Source organism: Rutilus rutilus (genome assembly GCF_951802725.1).
Source record: "Rutilus rutilus genome assembly, chromosome: 12".
Lineage (NCBI taxonomy): Eukaryota > Metazoa > Chordata > Actinopteri > Cypriniformes > Leuciscidae > Rutilus > Rutilus rutilus.
Genome location: NC_140217.1, coordinates 35,933,672 through 35,953,193, shown reverse-complemented (window position 1 = coordinate 35,953,193; position 19,522 = coordinate 35,933,672). Strand labels below are relative to the sequence as shown.

Genomic DNA, 19,522 nt, shown 5'->3' with positions numbered 1-19,522 from the left:
GTGCATCAGATATTACGCTTAGCAGCTGCACTATTATTGTATATAATAATGACTTGATCAATAAATTAACTTAGGTCGACAGGCAGCGAAATGGAAACTGAGGTGTGCTAAAAGGGCCTGAAAAGGATATTTCACCTATGGAGCAGCTTAATAAAATATAAAGTTTTTTTTTTTTGCTCTAAACAGAGCCATGCATTCAAGCATATATCCCTTACCAAAAGAAAACAATAATAAAGAAAGGTGAAAAACCTATTCTGTTCCTGACAGGGAAATCGGTTTGTGCAAAGCATCATCGGAAGTGTTGGTTTCAGAGACATCAGCTCTGCGCCTCACCGACATACAGAGAAATATCGTTTCAAATGGTTTTTGGAGCAAATGAATAGGTGAACGGCCAAAGGGTTTCCCCAACACTTCCCCAGTAACAGCAGTTTGAAATATCAGTCACTAACAGTCCATTTCTTCGCTGTTGATTTAAGATGTCTGAACACCTAATAGTCAAACCGTATTGTGTTTGCAAGCGAACATTAAATTGGCGTGAAACGGTGGTGGTCTTTTAACAAAAAAATGTGGGTAATTAGTGATGACATCATATATTCTTGCAAAACTGCATGTTATCCGATTTGTCGAGGAAATATATGTTGAATCATAGTACTTTGTTGGTACTCAAACATATCTGCTGGACTGAACGGAAGTGGATGGAAGATATAAAACACGTTATTTCAACAACAGTGTGACTGGGGAAGATACTAGAAGGCTTGTTTTTAATAATTTTAGTGATTGAAAATATACAGGCTAAACTTCAGTGAACTGCTGCTTTAATGCACGATGTTTGGGTATGCACAAATTAAATGCTCACGTGACACTTTTCAAAGATGTTTAGCATTTGTATACAGATTAGATTTGCTTCTGACCCATTGAAAAAAAAAAGAAAAAAGTGATAAACAACATTCACTCTAGCACAACTCAGTCGCACATCTGGTGTTAGAAAATCCCTACAACATTTTAGTGGTTAAAATCTATGATATATTTGAACTTGCATCAGAAATAATTAAGGAAGAGGGGCCAGAATGATTTCACAATTTTGAGGCAAGAGCTGTGTCAGATTACTATTATTAATTTTTTTTTTTTGTCTGAATTTATTTCTTTGCACATAACATGATGAAATATCTTGATCTCTTTATTAATTTTACACACCTCGCTAATCCAAAACTACCCCAATGATATGGCATTCGGATTAAACGAATTCTGCATTGGTTACTTGTCTGTTTTGTTTTTGTTTCATCCGCAATGCATGCTTGTAACACTCTCCTCTCGGATTTTACAAGGCCAACTTGCCGACGATGACACCCACAACAAAAAACAGCACAATTAGAGCGATCACCCTGGTGCTCAGCCCCTCCTCCTTCACTCTCATCGCTGAAGAGGAGTGCGGAGCGGACATTACTGTGCTCTTCCTCATCCGCAGACCATCATCTTCCTGCTGGGGAAGTGGAAGAGAGAGATAAAGATAAAGACAGTTAGATGACAGAAATAATCTTGAGAGTTATGAAAAGCGCTTTTGGCCCTGTACGCGTCTCATTAAACAAGCAGCAGTAATGGTCCCCAGCTGCAGCTGATGAGTAAGGGCAGGTTATCTTCAGTTCCGACTCTTGATATGCTCAACATCCTGTGGCCGTTACAAATTTGAACAATATGGTGGAAGAGAGCACAAGTAATGCGGTGGTCAATCAGTATGGCTCAAAGACAGATATCTATAGAGAGCAGGGTGATGGATATTAGGGCTGTAATCTCCCAGTCGATTAGTCGATTATTTGGTCGATACGTTCTGGCTCGACCAAAATTCTGATTGGTCGATTTTGTGCCGCGTTGATTTCATCAGTTTTGCCGCGTTCATTTCATCAGGTGGAAAGCACTAATTGCTAATGGGGGTGTTTTCAGAGCACCCCTGTTTCACAGGTAACAGTCTGTCTTCAGAACACCCCCCTTGTTTTCACTTCTTTTGGATTAGCCCAACCCACTGGAGAAGAGAGACAGATAGAAGAAAGTAGGCTACTAGAAGGTTTGCTGAATATTATTTATTTAATTGTGAGAGCGTTTAATTCATAGTCAGTCCTCTTCTACCATGTCAACAAAGACATCGGCAGTGTGGCAGCATTTAAAAAAAAGTTAATAGTCTATTCGTGTCTCAGCCGCGAAGCTGAGCTCCACAGAGCGGCTGCACAGAGCGGCTGAAATGATAGTGTCTGTCTGTTATTATAATACATATGACAAAAACAATTGTCTAAATTATGTTGCATATTCCTCAAAAGTTCTTGTGATGATATCACTAGTTGACAACATAGTACTATTTTCGGAAATCATAGGCTATGATTATTGCGCAGGTGCACGTGATGCAACGCTGTCAGAGCCGACAGACTCGTGTGTCACACTCATTTCAGAGCAAAATAATTAGGTCAAAAACGATTTAATACACTGCAAATAGCCTACTAGTTTTTTATGTTTATTTATATTTAGGCGGACAACAAGTCTACCATGTACTGCGCACAGTGCGCAGCTAATTCATTTAACGTGTTTTTTTCCCTAACGTAATTTTTAGTCGAAAATGTCAGGACTTCAGTCGACCAAGATTTTCTTTGGTTGATTACAGCCCTAATGGATATAAATGTAACGTTGCTCATTATAAGTGTTTCTTAAAGGTACAGCAGACGAACACTGAACATTTTTATTCTGAAATTATTTTTTCATGAAAGACTTAAATAGGTCAAATAGGCACACACACACACACAAAAATTTTTTTTAAGTGGACATCAGTGGGAAGAAATTAATATAAATAAATGATATAAATGCTTTAAAGTAATTCAATTTAATTAAATTCAACCTTTCTATTTTGTTTCAGTCTATTGGTAATTTGAGCATCTAGGGAGTGCCATTGGAAAATGGTTTCAAATTCAGGGCTGAAAAATATTATGACATTGTTCTACATTGCAGAGAAATAATAAACCATAATAATCATTTAAAATGTTATTTAAGCGCTCAAATGTACACAAAGCTTGCTGCAGCACACCGACAAAAATGATGATTATTAATGCATCAGCAAAAACTATCTGAACATCTTAATTTATTCATAGATTAGTGAATTCTGAGTCGGCTGCTAAGAGGATAGTGGATGCGAGTTTTGAGAGAGTATGCAGTAAGCGTGGTACTAATTTAGCTTCCATACTCAGAACAAACACTTGGATATGTGCCTAATAATAGCGCACATTTATCTAGGTTAGCGGTAGAGCGAGTGGGCACGTAAAGTGGCTAACGTTAGGCTACTACTTCCATGTTTTAAAGGTCGATGAACGTTAGGCGGATGTTTAAATGTATATTAGAATGATTTCTAAAGGATCATGTGATTTATACGGTATTGTATATAATGTATTTTTAATGCATAATTTTGTATATTTGAATTCTGAATTTGAAAGAAAATAGCAAAAAAGTATCTAGTGTTTTAAAATATTCATGACTATTGCTGACAATGATATTTCTGAGAATGCAAATAGCAAACACTCACCCTGATCTGTTTGTTCTCCTCTCGTAGCCGCTGCACCTCCGTCTGCAGTCTTTTACATTCCTCCATGATCTTCTTGACCTCTCCATCATCCAGACTGGAGGCCATGGACTTCATAGACAATGTGGATGATTCCGACTTTGAGAGACTGGCGGATATCTTATTGCTTTCCATTTCATGCTGTGGCCAAAATCAGGTTCACACACACACAGACAGACACAATCATAAGCAAATGCATCCATAAAAGAGCCAAGAATCTGTTTTGCTTAATAGTTTTAGGAGAGGGTAACATGAATGTAGTCAAGCCTGCTGTCATTTCACACACTGCCTACAGCTCAGAGCTAACATGAGGAAAAACATGAAAACCCATCCACTCACTGTTTTCTCATTTTCAGCGGGCATATCAAAGACACATCTCAGCTTGGAGTCCATCAGATCCTCTGGCTTGGCGTCCTTCCACTGCAGGAGAGAACAACAACGTGTAAACAAGAGCCTACATTTGATTATACACCAAATAAACACCTCATGAGCCGTTTACAAACCCTAGCGACCTGCTTACATACACAACATTTTTAGGCATCATAGGAAGATTTCCACCATGGAAGATTTCCCCAGAGAAATGTAGATGATAAAAAGTATTGCTAGAAAAATTTCTGAACAATTAAAAAGGCACAATTGACTAAAATATTTGTATTTCAAATGCTTGTGACAGCATTGATCCATTAGCCTGGCCACATGCCACCTGAGCCAATTGTGGACGTTATGCATTAATAAGTTGCCCATGAAGAGAGTTTCAAAGCAGTCATCTGCGAGGTCTCGGATCTTAAAAAGGTATCCGGCTATGTAGACAGCAGACTGTGAGGCAGCTCCCTCGGTTTTGGAGTCAAGCTTTGGAGCCATCAACAAGCAATCGTGGAAATAGTTCAGGACAGTGAATAAGTAGCCAGATCTCTGCTCTACATTTTCTTTCCGCTTCTCCTTCCTGTCATTTTCATAACCTATTTACCATTACATCTGCTCATGCACACAAATGTTCAGTATGATCTATTTCAGAAAGCTCAGAGAGAGTCATGAACAACCAAGAGATTTGGATATTGCTCTTGGACCCTGACAAACACTAGAGTTATGTGACAACCCCAGTTATATTACTTGAACAGCAAACTCACACCGCTTTGTATCATATATTGTTGATCTATGCCAGAGGTTATCACAATATTATTGCTTAAATGGCATTGTAGCACACTTTTGATGAAGTCTGTATTTTGAAAAACTTCAAAAATAATGCAAAAGACTTTTGTGTTGTTGTTAACTAAAAGTTTTTTATTTTTTATTATTGAAATAAAGCTGAAATAAAAGAAAATATAATTATCAGATGGGAAAAAAAACAAGAAATGCTGCCTAGGCAACTAACTGAAATAAAATAATTTAAGTTTAAGTTCTCATTATCAAAACTGAAATGAAAATAAATTAAGGCTTAGTAGAAATACGTAAAAACAAAAACTATTAATAATAAAAAAAGTAGGGCTGTCAAACGATTAATCGTGATTAATCGCATCCAAAATAAAAGTTTGTTTTTACATAATACATGTGTGTGTACGGTGTATAATTATTTTCTATATATAAATACACACACATGCATGTATATATTTAAGAAATATTTGCATGTATATACTGTGTATATATTTATATTATATATAATATATATTATATATAAATATTTTATATATAAACACATTTTCTTAAATATATATATGCATGTGTGTGTATTTATATATAGAAAATAATTATACTCCGTACACAGACATAAATTATGTAAACACAAACTTTCATTTTGGATGCGATTAATCGTTTGAAAGCCCTAAAAAAAAAAGACAAAAGCACATACAATTACTTAAAGCTGCAGTCCGTAGTTTTTCCTCTTTGTCGCCATCTCTGTTTGAAATCTGCAATTGCAGTTATTCGCGGAATTATCAACTTAACATGGGTTGTGCCTCGGCACGGCACAGCGTGGATGAATCCAATGTTTTGAGGAGAATTTGCGGCTGTCAGTCGCCGCTGGTGTGGATACTGTCATTCGCAATCACAGATTCTACTTTTTGGAAGTATGACCAACATAAGAATTTTCACCGGAAAATGTTGTCTGAACAAGTAACATCCACTTTTGTCCTGACCAACTAAGGGGGAAAAAGCATTGCAGTAAATCGCGCTTATTAAATCTAACGATCGCTTATCATATCACGTCAAATCGTGCAAATTATACTTTGTTCTCAAATTGTTAATGTTAACAACATCATCGTTGCGTGACTACATTTAATGCCCTTCCGTTATTATCCTTGTTTTCGCATGGCCCGGTTACAGTCTCTTTTATTCTGTAGCCGAAGTCCGAAGTCTTTTGCGTTTTACAACGGGTGAATCTCCAGTTGTCACTGGTGATTGTCGTTTGAACCTTTCTGGATCCGCCATCAAATTGATAAGTTTAATTATATCAAGTGCTGTGAGAAAAGGCTATAAATCTCCACCTCCAACATCCTCACACGCAATATAGCCTACTAGCCGAGACTCCTTCTTTATGTGTACAGACGTGACGTAATGACGCAGAGACATGCTCGAATTTCCTGCGGAAATCCACCAGTACCACTGGAATTAAAAACATTATTACAAGCTTATCGTTTTGAACACTGGCTGGTTATGTACTTGCTCAAAAATGTATTTTGGATCATTTTGAACCCAAAAAAGTTACGGACTGCAGCTTTAAACCTAAAAATTTAAACATAAAAGCTAATTAAAAAAAATATATTGATAAATACTATACTACTATATAAATAAAGCCAAACAAACTGTTCAAGGCTGGTAAAAACATATCAATTCACCTGCAATTAGCAGTTATAAAAGTACATTTTGGACCCCACATATAAGACATCAAGAATGGTTTTATAATATATATAAGGGAGTTTAAACCTTCAGAAAGCAGGTGGCATGGATCAGTACTCACCACTCCCTCAGTGTCGGTCATGTCAGGTGGGGCCAGCAGAGACTGTACCATGAACTTGTGTTTGCTTTTCTCATTCGGATCATAATCGAACGGTTGCAGCATCACTGTAAGACAAACACAAGAACATACAGTACACATTAAACAATATCTTTAGCGTTTTCCTCATTTTAGTGGGCAGGATAGTCATAAGACGACAGACGATCTGAGCCATATTTGAACCTGAGATGCCTACTTGAGCCCCAAGTGCTAGGCCATGATGGCTCCAACATCATTTTATGATTTTTAAGGAATAAAAAAAAAAAACTATACAATATTAAAATTTCCAGCAGATAGGTTTCTCAACAGTCCAAGAGCCAGATTTACTAACAGCTGATGCCAGCGCAAACCCTCTTTTGGCGTTAAAAAACTACTGTCAGGATTTACTAAAGACACACAGTGGAAAAAAATAGTGGTGAAAAGGCGTGGACAGTAATTTATTGAATTATGCATTTGTAGGAATTTTCTTTTCAGATGCAACATTTATGGGAGGAGAGTATCTAAATGAATCATGCAAGGTGATTTTCTACGGTTTGCGCAAGTCAGTCTACGGTTTTATTGCGGTATTGCTTACCGCCTAATTTGCGTTGGTCATTATGGAAATGATCCGGCTGCGGATCATTTTGCAAGTCTTCAGTAGATCACGCGCAGACCTTTCCACTCCCAGCTGAGTTTTTTTGGATTGCGCTCTTACGCTAATCTGCCCTGTTTAGTAAATCTGGCCCCAAATGTGATAAAATATTTGGGTGTAAAACACCCATGTTTCACAAAATGACATTACTCAGAAAAACAAAAAGACTCAGCTATTCATTTCATATAATCCCACTACAAACGTTGCTGATAAAACTTCAGTGACCCCAGTAGGGCAATTTTTCTTACAGCTCCTAAACAGTGTTTTTCACGTTAATAATAACACATTCAGCCTTTAACTCAAACCAGGTGTTAGTGTGAGGAAGTTCACGTCTACAACCCCATCATCACCATCCAAAGAAGGCCATGTTATTTGATGTCATTCCAATGAGCAAAAGCTAATTTAGAGCTGTTACCATGATTTACAATGATCACTTTCTTATGCCTGGCGTGCGAGGGCTCTGGCACGGTTGAAATCAGTATTGAAAGCCGATTTCACCCCCATCACCCTTTTTAAAAGACACCATTCGGATTCAAAAGGGTCTTTTTGTGAGTGAATGTGTGCATGATTTAGGAAAACTGCTGCTAAGTTTCATTAAAAACAAATGATCTCTTAATTTCAAAGGCCCTCTTAGATGTGGCTACTACTGCCGAGCTCACAGAAGATGCACGCCAACTCCCCCGCGAGTTAAAAAACCTCACTTTGGTTTTGTGTGCCATTATGGCAATCAAGCGCCGTCGATATTGCAAACTGAAAACAGACGGCTGAGACAGATTGGGAATGTCCTGTTTTGTCAGTCCCAATCTTTCCGACTGCACTAGACCGGTATTTCACTAGCAGCATCAAGGGGGTGTTTTTAAACGTATCAACAGAGGAAGAGGGATTAAATGAGTCTTGACATGACTTTATTTGTACAGTTCACATTAGTAATATTACTAAACGAAATGTGCACTGTGCAAATATTCAGATTTCTCACCCATAGCTGTTGCTATCCTTGACGCAAGATGTGGAGAAAGTCAAAGTATCAGTTCAAGTTCACACCATTCAGCTTTGCCATCACAGGAATAAATGACATTACAATAGAAATCATTTATTTAAATAATGTCTCATTTATTAACATTAATTAATGCATTACCTAACGATGAGCAATATATTTTATGCCATTTATTAACCTTTGTTCATGTTAGATCACAGTGCATTAACTCATGTTAACAGCTTTTGATTAGTAAATGTTGGGATTAACATTAACTTAGATTAATGAATGCTGTAGAAGTATTGTTCATTGTTAGTTCATGTTAACTAATGTTAACAAACGAAACCTTAATGAAAAAATGTACCATAATATTCCACAATGCTACTGTATTTACTGTATTTTTGATCAAATAAATGCAGCCTTGGTGAGCATAAGAGACTTTATAATTTTTAATGGTAGTGTATATCAACTGTCACAGTAATGAAAACAGCAATAGACGCTACCGCCCACGGTGTAAGACGTTATATACACATTGCATCACAGATGAAAAACAACAACTACTTTTTAGACTGAGGGTGCATTTACACGACAACGATGTACTGAAAACGGAAAAGTTTTTACTTTGCTTTTTTGAAAATGTTAGCGTACAGACGACAACACTGCCAAACGATCCTCGTTCACACGGATCTACGAAAATGAATAAAAACGCTGTATTATGCTGCCAGGCCGGTAGTTGGCGATGTCGTGTTGTGTAAATGAACGGCCAAAATGCATAAAAGTTTGTGGTAAACAGTGTTGTGTGAATGTGAATTTAAAAATAGATTTTTTCGATGTTCAAACTGCAATCATAAACGGATGCGAGTTGAATTTCGAGTTTTTTTTTGTTTGTTTTTTGCTAAACAAAGCCAGAGACTTTATAGTATTAGGGCTTTGACTTTTGCCCAAAAATCATATTCGAAGTTTGTTTGTTTATTAATATTAGAATATATTTGAATATTTATTAATAATATTTTGACGGAGATAGCATGGAGTCGATTCTGGCCTGCCTCGCCCCGGATCCCTCCCCCTCCTCCAGCTTGCCGGGATGTAGTGTTGACAGGTGGGCTCTCATGTGGCTGGTCGTCGCGTGGTATGCGAGTTTGGTCCTACATATTTTACACATCACTTTGTCCTTACTCGTGATTTTTCCCTGTTTCTTTGGGAACCCAAAGTAGCGCCACATGTTGCTTTTCAAATTGTCAGGAGCGTAGATTTCGAACTCCTCGTCTGCTGTGGTTGTTGTAGCCGTTGGCGCGGCCATTGTTTTGGTATGCAAAATAGGCGCTAACCAGGACGCTAACGTCACCTACATGAGCCCAGATGACCAATAATAGCCTTGCTAATGAGCTCGCGATTCACAACTTCACCAGGCCTCGGAAAAAGCCTTGGAATCTGAATTGAAAACAACGTTTACAAGCAAACACATTTCCAAAAAATAATGCCCATAACAGGTTTGAATATTAAAGGCTGCCTAATATTTGTTCGAATATCATTATATTTTTAAATATTCGAATTATATTCGAATAACGAAGTTCGGAGTCAAAGCCCTAATAAGTATTAGGTGTTATTGTCTTGAACAAAAAAATGGACGGCTCCATGCTGACTGTGATTGACAGTTCATTCTCTGGGAGATCACTACTGACACAATCCAACAAGAGCAAGGCAGTGATTTAATCATTATTAAAGCACAAGAGCATGATTTCTTTAACAAAGAACATCTTTATGTGATGCTTAAATTTGCAGAACATGGACAATGTTAGCCCGAAGACGGTTGGAAATTTACAAGAAACAGAATAGTGAAAATAAATGTGATTATATCTAGCCATTTAATGTGATTGACCTGATAATATTACAAAATATTAACTAATTTACGCTCTCAGGTATGCATACTTTTGATCAGATATCTCGAATGTGCAATGTAGAAAGACGAGGATTGCTCATGTACAGAAAGGTCTTTCTGGATCTCCTTTTTTGTTTTGAAAGCAACCGTATTTGGCACAATCTCAGTCTTTTACACAAATTTTATGAGCTGTCTGCACATACTGTTCTTTCTTGTATTCTTAAGAGAACTATTTCTAATCACACAGAGCTTGTGTGGTCACAACTTGAGTGGTCATCTTCAAGGCTGTGGCCTGTCTGGGGGCGGGACAACTGCAGAAAACTGTCGCCCTGGGCCATGTGCATTCAAACAAAACACCTGACTGCAGACAATCATTCCTCTGCCTAATTAACTGGATCCCTGGAGATAAAAAGCAGAGCAACTCCATTAATTATGAAACATGACCTCGGAATCCCCTCGGCAAAAACTATGAAGTCTAAATGGAGAGAGGGAGAAAATGTGAGGAAATCCAGACAACACTAATGGTTTAGAGAGGCGTACTTAACTTACTAAGTTCCAAAGCAAAGCTTCTGAGTCATGACAGGGTATTAATAAGTATAATCAACAAGTAATTTGATATTATCATGACAGGATTATAAACACTAAGTGATTAACCATAATAAACCATATTCAGCATGAAGTTTACTGGTGTCTCCACCTTGCAGTTAAAGAAATATGTCAAAAATCCCAATTACTGATCTCTTCATAATGTTTGTATTGATGGAATTATAAAAAATTAAGACTTAAAGAAGATGTTTAAGAAAAAAACAATACAACAAAAAAGTCAACCTATTTTCTGTTAACTTGCAGAGTGTCACAATCACTATTATCAGTAAACACAAATATATCTTTAAATTGGAGTTACTTCACTTTGTGCAGCCAAAGAAATGTTGTTGCTGATCAAATAAAGGCATAGAAGCGTTACATAATGGTGAAATTGATGTGAGTGTGAGTGTTAAATAAGTGTGTAGTCTTGTGGACACAATGTGGAAGTGGACATAAACTGTATAAAGAACTTTAAAGGTAAAGTTTCTTCAATCATAACAGATTCATGAGGGATTCAGAGCTTGAAGTTGTTGCTTTTGAACTGTCAACAAAAAACTTCACAATCCAGACAGACAGTGATGTTTGAGAACGGACGGAGACGTGAGGCTCGTCTCATAGGTCTGGATAAAAGTCAAAAGCCCATTAACCAAAATCCATTGTGCATCCCCTCTGATAAACACGCGAGGGAATACTAAAAAACTAGCTTGTCATCGATTCAAATACAGTCAGAGATATTGCACATATTGACAGGGACCAGGCATCTCACCATGGAGAGAAATCCCAAACCATCAGAATCAACACAGAATAATGAGAGCAATATAAGAGCGTCCGTGAGATTCCAAGAGGCTCTGAGATTGAGTCGAGTTCAAATGAGTCGAGTTATTAGGAAAACTCTCAAAGGTCTCAGAGACCAGCACTGTTGTTGGTTATGTAAAGGCTTCCGTCATGCACAGAGAGCAGCTGGGTAATGGATATAAAGGTGCTGTAACATAAACGTCTCCTTCATTTTGCCAACCACAGTACACTCTGGTTGTATAGTGTACTCCAAAGACTTCATTAGCTCATTTGCATAAAGTTACATATTCTCATCTTAGCCGCACTGATGGACACGGCCACATCACTCTTGCTCATTTCACATCATAGCTTCTGGTCGTTTTATCACTAATCACGGTCTGCAAAAGTGCCTTCAAATCAATTTTAGCATTATTTATTTACCTTTATAGTTTCATTTTAATTGTATTTATATATAGGCTTATTTATTTTTATTTCAGTTTTAGCCATTTTAGTTCTTCATCGTAAGCTTTATTTGTTAGTTGCCAAGGCAGCATTTCAAAATTTAGATTTTTATATAATATTTATTTTTATTTCATCTTTTTTTTTTTTTACTACTGAAAATTATTTTTAATAGTTTTAGTGAACCAATTTTTTTGGGGGTGATTTTTGCCGTTTCTCGCTTCATTCTCACCTTCCGTTCAAAAACAACAAATGGTCTGTGAGTTGATTCTCTGTAAATTCACACATACAGAAACCAGGACGTGTATAGAAAAAAAATGTGCCTGCAGAAAGGGCTAACACTTATAACAGGGACGGGAATCTGGATCCGCACAGACAGACCTGCCTCAAGCTCACACAAACAGATATCCTGTGACACATCGACAGAAAAGATCAGAAATGACTCACTATTAAACAATCCCTTTCAAAATTGACCTAAATAATCAACTTCTCATACTGATCAATTACCTGACAGAGTTAATGACCATTTGATAGCAACGGCAATTTTAAGCACTTGGTTCTTTGAAAGACCGCTAATGCCGTTTTCATTACAAACATCTGTCACATGATACACAATATTGACATTATCATCATCATCATCAAAGTGGTTCCTCCACAATATAAAGACTTGGAGCAGATGACTCATAGCACTGAATTTAATATAATTAAATATATATGGCTCTGTATCTGCAACAGTGTTATAAAAAACAAAAAGTTATTAAAGGAAGGCAGTGCATGTGTTCCTGTAAATGGAGAGCATTTCTATTGAGTTTATAACAAAGCAAGCAAAACAATAAATAATATTAATATAAATCAGCCAAATATAAATAATAAATTACAAATGAATATTACTTTTAAATAACTATTATTATTATTATTATTATTATTATTATATTACGACGCAAGCACAACAATAAATAATATTAATATAAATAAGAAAAGAATAATAAATACAAACATATATATAAAAAATACGAATAAATAGTAAGAATAATAATAAGTAGAGGTAGTAATAACAATAACACTTTTATATGCGTGTAAATTAATATTTATTCTTATTTAATATCAACACTTTAATATCTTATTTAATTTAATTCAATTCAATTCAATTCAATTCAATTCAATTCAATTCAATTCAATTCAATTCAATTCATCACAACGTCTCCATTCATCTAGCCTGACTACGTCAGACTTCTTTCTTCCGCTCAATTTCATTTCGCTTCTGTACTCAGTCTCAGACAGCGTAATAGCTTTCCGTTTTCCTCTGGCCTGAAAACAGCCGGCCAATCAACTAACAGAGGGCGGGCTGAGAGCCGTGACGTAGACGCTGATTGTACCGTGGATGCGTAGATTTTCTTCACATAATCTGCAAAAGTCGTTCACAGCCATGTTCACTCCGGTATTTCGCTCGATGGTTTTGTTTTCGCATCATACATGTGTTTACAGTGGAAGTTAGATGCGGCTGAGCATGCGCATAACACACGCCATAACCAAACGTTATGTGATTGGCTTACGGGAACCAATGATTTTAAACTTCAGACAAGCGCCTCCCCGCGAGAAAGAAAACGCTTTTCAATTATGCCATGCCAGACTCTGTCTACGAAGCAAAGCGAAGTAGCAGAGTTTGGTATTACCAGGCTACCATTCATCTTGGTTCATCAACCATAACTCCTTCCAGTATAGCCAAGAATCTTGGAGTTGTGATTGTTGATCAGTTAAGCTTCACAGACCATTTTGCTACAACGGCCCGGTCCTGCACATTAGGGAGATCTATCCAGACTGGACTATTGTAATGCTCTCTTGTCAGGCCTTCCAGCATGTACTGTCAAACCTCTTCAACTGATCCAGAACGCCAGAGCAAGAGTGGAAGAGAGCGCACATCACACCTCTCTTCACCGGTTTGCACTGGCTGCCAATAGCCAGTTGCATCAAATTCAAGGCTGTGTTTGCCTACAGAACAACCACTGGCTCTGCACCACTATACTTAAAGTGAACGGCGCTTGGTGGTGCCATCCCAAAGAGGCATAAAATCACTCCCACGGACCTTTTTCTTCATAAGCATTACTTGTTCTATTCTGCTTCTCTATTTACTTATTCCGCCCAAGAATCCAAGACTCAGCTTACTGTATTTATAAAGTATTAAATTACCCAAAAATGTAAATTCTGTCATCAGGTACTCACCCTCATGTTGTTTCAAACCTGAAAGATTTTCGGTTCATCTTCCAAACATAAAGGAAGATATACGTTTTATGAAATCTGAGAGATTTCGGATCCCCAGATTTAAAGTCAATTCCCCTAAAACTTAAAAGATCATCTTATCTGTGTAAGATATTCAACGAATACCTGCATTGAAAGTGTACTGCGTTAGAAAAGAAATTAGTTTACAGAGTTGCAGTAACAGTACTACATTAAACTACTAATATAATGTATAATAAGGCAATGGGGTAATATTTGTGGGTCCTGATAATGCCAAATGTCTGATTTTATCAGTAAAAAAGAGCTTACATTATTTATAGGCTATGCATTGCATAGTATAATTATGTATTTTCAGGTTCAGAATCATGAATATTTTTATTCTGGTGTCACAATTGTTTTACTGCTTTACCTGTTCTCTCTTAGGTTTCAGCTATCCCAATTAAAATTCAGTTTCATTGTTCAGACACACCTAGTCGATTGGTAATTTACATACAGAAGGTTCAATTACATTTTGTTAATTCTTTATTAAGTTGTATGTACAACAAAGTTACTGAAAATTGTTAATGTTTTGGAAATAAATCTGTTATTTAAATTTCAGTTTCATTTGTTAATTTGGTTCAAAATATTGTGATGCGTATCGTATCGTGAACCCAGTATCGTGATACGTATCGAATCGTGCGCTGAGTTTATCGTTACACCCCTAATAATTATAATAATAACAACAACAAGAAGAACTATGAAGGCAACAACATTCTTACCGTCATTTGGAAGCTTTGACAGTTTAAATCAAGAGTGATCAATGGTATCAAAATGCTAATTTTATGAAAAATGAGCTGTATTTACCAGAGACGTTGATGGAGGTTCCGGCATCAATCACTCCGCTGTTTGGCCGCACGCAGTACCGGCGCGGTGCAGTCGTCTTTACTTTAAAGCACACATTTCTGTCTGTGGGATTAGCGAGCTTTAGAGTGGTGGTCACCACATCTGTGAATGGACCTGAGGGGAGAAAGACAGGACATTCAATTGTTACATTCAAAACTCAGATGTTGCTCTGTGGTTGTTAGCGCATTGCCATGCAGTTGCTAGTGTGTGCTGGGTGATGGCTTGCTGCAAAAACATCTCAAACAATATCTGCAGCCAGACTGCATCGATTTACAACCTTGTAACCGATTTCACCTCACCAAGACATAATGATTCCAGACAAATCACATTAGTGGCACATTACAAAATTAGCGGTACATCAAAGGCCAAAAGACCACAGTATTGTTCTCAACCCTGGCACTCGTTTTACAATGCGGCAAAGAATAAAGGTGATTTTCAGGAAAATGGAACAAAGAGAATTTGTCCTGCCTAAGGCTGACGCTAATCAGTAAATATCACAGAATCAATTCATTTTAATGTCTGTGTTGATGAACAGAGACTTGTACGGTGAACTATATGTTCTTGTATATGAACTACATACAAGTCACCACTTGTATGGTAAAACTATATGGTGATAGATAGGCCTGTCGCGATAGTCGATAAGTCAATTAATCGCACGATAAAAAAAAATGAGCTCGATAATTTTTCCGGCCGCGATAATTCCATTTGCATGCTTGTTTGTTTTCCTCGTCTCTCTCTCTCTACCAAAGAGACTGGATGACCACTCTCGGTTCTTTAGCGTATAGGAGGAGTGAACCCTCTTGTCAGTTGCATGGTCTTTGTGTGGGGAGGCGGCGCCGCGGCGCTTGTCAGTTGCATGGTCTTTGTGTGGGAAAGCGCCGGCGGGACTGTTTGCGGCGACTTTCCTAACCAAGTATTTTCAGTGCGTAGCATACACACGTAATAAAGAGCGTCTCCGTCTTCCCGACAGTACACAATCACTTGACAAAGTAACAGAAGGACAAAGTAACAGGAGTAACAGTGCAAAATTGTGCGATATGGCTTGTTGAGGCTTTTTTTTATTTGTTTACAAAGGTCCTAACTGTCAGTTTTGCCTGTTATGGAATGTATCACTATTTATGCCTAATGTCTAAAGCCTAATGTTTAATATTTTTTGAAGTGCAATTTTGTTTAGCCTACATCCATTTTATTTATTAACAGACATTTATTTTGTTAACAGACACTAAGAGTCCATTGCTTTTATTGTTTTTGGTTGTTTTGTTCATTTTTTTGGATATTTAAAATGTTTTCCGTTTTCAATGTTTAATATTCTTTAGAAATAAAAGTTTATAGATCGTTGAAAAGGTGTACCTGCATTATTATGCCATTATAATTATATTAAATGAAAATGGTCTCAGAATGACAATATTATCGTTTATCGCGATAATTTCTTGGACAATTTATCGTCCAGCAAAATTTGTTATCGTGACAGGCCTAGTGATAGAGAGAAGATTTATACATGCTTTTCAAAATCTTGGGGTCGGGGTTGTGTTTTTGAAACAAGTCTCTCATTCTCAATAGGTTTGCAATTTAATGACATTTATTTCCAACCAATTCCTGATGAAATCAAATCATTTCCAACACCTTTTCGAATATTTCACCTGGAAACAAAGGTTGAATCGTTGATATGTAGCAACTGGGATGTGTTTTTCCTTGTAACAAGAAATAAAAGGCCTACATTTAGTAGTACTATAAATATGTTTGTATAAACACTATAAATCCAAGGATAACTTTTTTCTATCATAGTCAACATAAAACAGAATAATTTGCAACACATTTTTTATTTCCATAATGTGCCAGTTCCATGTGCAAAAACAAATAAAACGGGACTTTTATCCATCAGGCAGAGCAAGTTATTACATTTTGATGATTGATTACAGAGATAAACAATGAAATTGTGCACAATATAACCATAAATATGTGTTGAGAAAGTAAATCGGGCCAATTTTGATTTCACGTTGACAACCATACTCAACCATACATGTTAGTTCTGTCTCAAACATCCTTCACCCTTTGTAATATGGCAGCACCACACATCAAGTATGCAACACCTCATCTAGGTTAATTCTATTAAACCAGTTAAATTATTGAGAGGCTGAGACACTTGAAACCCATGGTGAGCCTTATGTTGTTTGAGGCTTTATGTTGTGTGTTACAGAGGAAAAGACGCAGATGAACTAAGCGCCTTGGGCCTTTAAAACCTTAAAAGAGAGACAAACATTACACAAGGCCTAACAATGGACCATTCTGGCCAAAAGCTTCATGTCTTTTCCATTCATTCAGACCTATCCGGAGACCCTCACTGAATTAGTGCATAAGTAATTGCAAAGCATGAGTCATGCAGAAAGGCATCATTCTTTGTATTAATTTTTTTAGGTAAATGACATCACCGATCAATACCAAGAGCCTAAGAAGAACAAAAAACTATTTATGAAAAAAACAGCCCTTTTATGGTAGGGCTGGGCTAGGGTGGTCCTTATCAAGTCCAATTTTTTTTTTTTTTTGTGCAAAATGTTAGTGTCTTAACCTCTTAAACTGTTCCTTTTAACTTCAAAATTAGAAATATGCAAAAATGTTGACAAAAAAATATATATATTTAGAGGTAGCTCAATCATGTGGAAGATTGCCTATGTTAAGCTGTGCGGCGTTATTGTGATGTGCAAGTAATATTAAAAGTTGCTGCAAATGAACTACATTTTATTGAAATCAGAGCAACACTGACATGACAACAATGACAACAATCTCAAAAAAAGCACAAAGTTTTCAACAATCCCTCATTTCTGATACTCAGCAGCCAGTGTTGACTTTTTGCAGTCTGGATAGATCCGTCGGTGATCTTCCACCACATGAAGGAGAAACTGCAATTGTTCTTCAGAGTGTGTGAGATAGCCATTGTATTCTTGAATCAGAGCCACTCCTCTCACGGCGTGATCATTGACTACTTTCATTGCATGTATGTTTGCCTGTGCCTCCTGATAATCTGCTTGATTCGGCCAAAGTTCCGGGTCAATTTCAAGGAACGTAATGTAATTTTTTTTAACCAAAAAATGTGCTCTAAACCCAAACAATAACCAAGGTGATCATCAATAGAAATATGTATTGATTCCACCAGGAAAGGTAAATCTGCTAAACCGGGTCATGGATGGATTAATTTGGATTTAGTTTCTACAATAAGTAAACTGAGATATGTATCTAAAATACATATTTAGGAATATATGGTGCATTAGATGTTTTTATGGAGATTCTTTTTGGAATTTTACTGGCCAGGTACAATACCAATTCAAATGATCTGTTTTTACGAAAATCATCAAAATCTCAGAAAGTTTAAAGCTATTGAGCTACCAGTAATTATTATGTTACTGCCATAAAAATTGGCATGCTGTATTTTCTTATATAAAGGAACAATTTAAAGGGTTAAGAGCACGACAATTGGAGACTTTAAAAATAAGGACCACCCTAGGCTGGGCATTTGGAGTAATTCTGTAATTAAGTACTCATAAAAAAAGGGTTATCAATTAATATAAAATTATAATATAAATGAAAAATAACAAGTATGACTTACAGTAAAATTCGAAAAAAGTTTTTTTTTTTTTTACAAAAAGTAAAAAAAAAAGAAAAAGTTACATTTTGCAAACGTCACTACACAAATAACGGCTTTTGAATTAAGCTGACATTTTTAAGATCAGATTTAAAAATAGGCTAAAAAACACTTGCACCTAAAGCTTAGAATTGTAGTAATGCTGCACCTTTATAGTCATTTATATAGTACTTTATAGTTACCATATAGTCATGTAGTCTCACTTTAATGCATACATATTTTTCATAAAAGATCCTCAGTTTGACCTCTAGAGTCAGACTGAGCTTCAAGATAGTTCTAGGATATTCTGCAGACACAAATATGTCCCCTGAGCACCTTAAAAAACTCACTGTACACATCATTTAATGTAGAAGAGGTTTTCCTGCCAAACAAGGTACAACGGCGGAAAAAGCCTCGAGCGATTATGCGTGCCTTTCGTATAGCTCAGAAATACCCAACACATCTGTCTGCAGTGATGCAGCGTTCATCTACACGGAGAGATACTTGGCATCCGCACGTGCGCAGATGTGACTCGTCTTTCCAACTCTGCATTTCAACATCTGCCTCTCATTTACACCCTGCTTTATAGCCCTAAAACATATTTATTACAGGACCGTTTCATGAGCAATACAATAATTCAGTTATCCAAGGTCTGAATCAATGAGCACTTATATAATTTCACCACATAGTTCAAGGTATTAGTGATTCTAAACGGATGGAACAGGCCAAAAAGGTGCAGCCCTGCTAAATCAAACAGACGTCACCATATTTTAACAGCTTTGCCCCATTACTACTACACCTGGACCACCTCAAAATCTCAAACTGCCCTTTATACTTCCTAAAATGACATATAATTACTGGCTGGAGGTACTTCCTGAACTCTACAGACGAGTCTCAGCTTCAGACG

At 36.8% G+C, this 19,522-nt stretch overlaps 1 protein-coding gene across 2 annotated transcripts in view; it reads right to left on the bottom strand.

Moving 5' to 3' along the window:
• Nucleotides 1–798: 798 nt before the first annotated feature.
• Nucleotides 799–19,522, bottom strand: part of vapb (VAMP (vesicle-associated membrane protein)-associated protein B and C) — a 28,008-nt gene continuing 9,284 nt past the window's right edge. Inside the window, exons 2-6 of one of the 2 annotated variants that reach the window (XM_084425265.1) lie at nucleotides 14,961–15,113; nucleotides 6,546–6,649; nucleotides 3,932–4,012; nucleotides 3,557–3,733; nucleotides 799–1,480 (exon numbers count right to left, since the gene is read on the bottom strand). In XM_084425265.1, the coding sequence (XP_084281391.1) occupies nucleotides 1,319–1,480; nucleotides 3,557–3,733; nucleotides 3,932–4,012; nucleotides 6,546–6,649; nucleotides 14,961–15,113 (677 nt within the window). In that variant the 3' untranslated portion in view covers nucleotides 799–1,318. The remainder of the gene's footprint in view (nucleotides 1,481–3,556; nucleotides 3,734–3,931; nucleotides 4,013–6,545; nucleotides 6,650–14,960; nucleotides 15,114–19,522) is intronic. The other variant, XM_084425266.1, reaches the window with a different exon arrangement.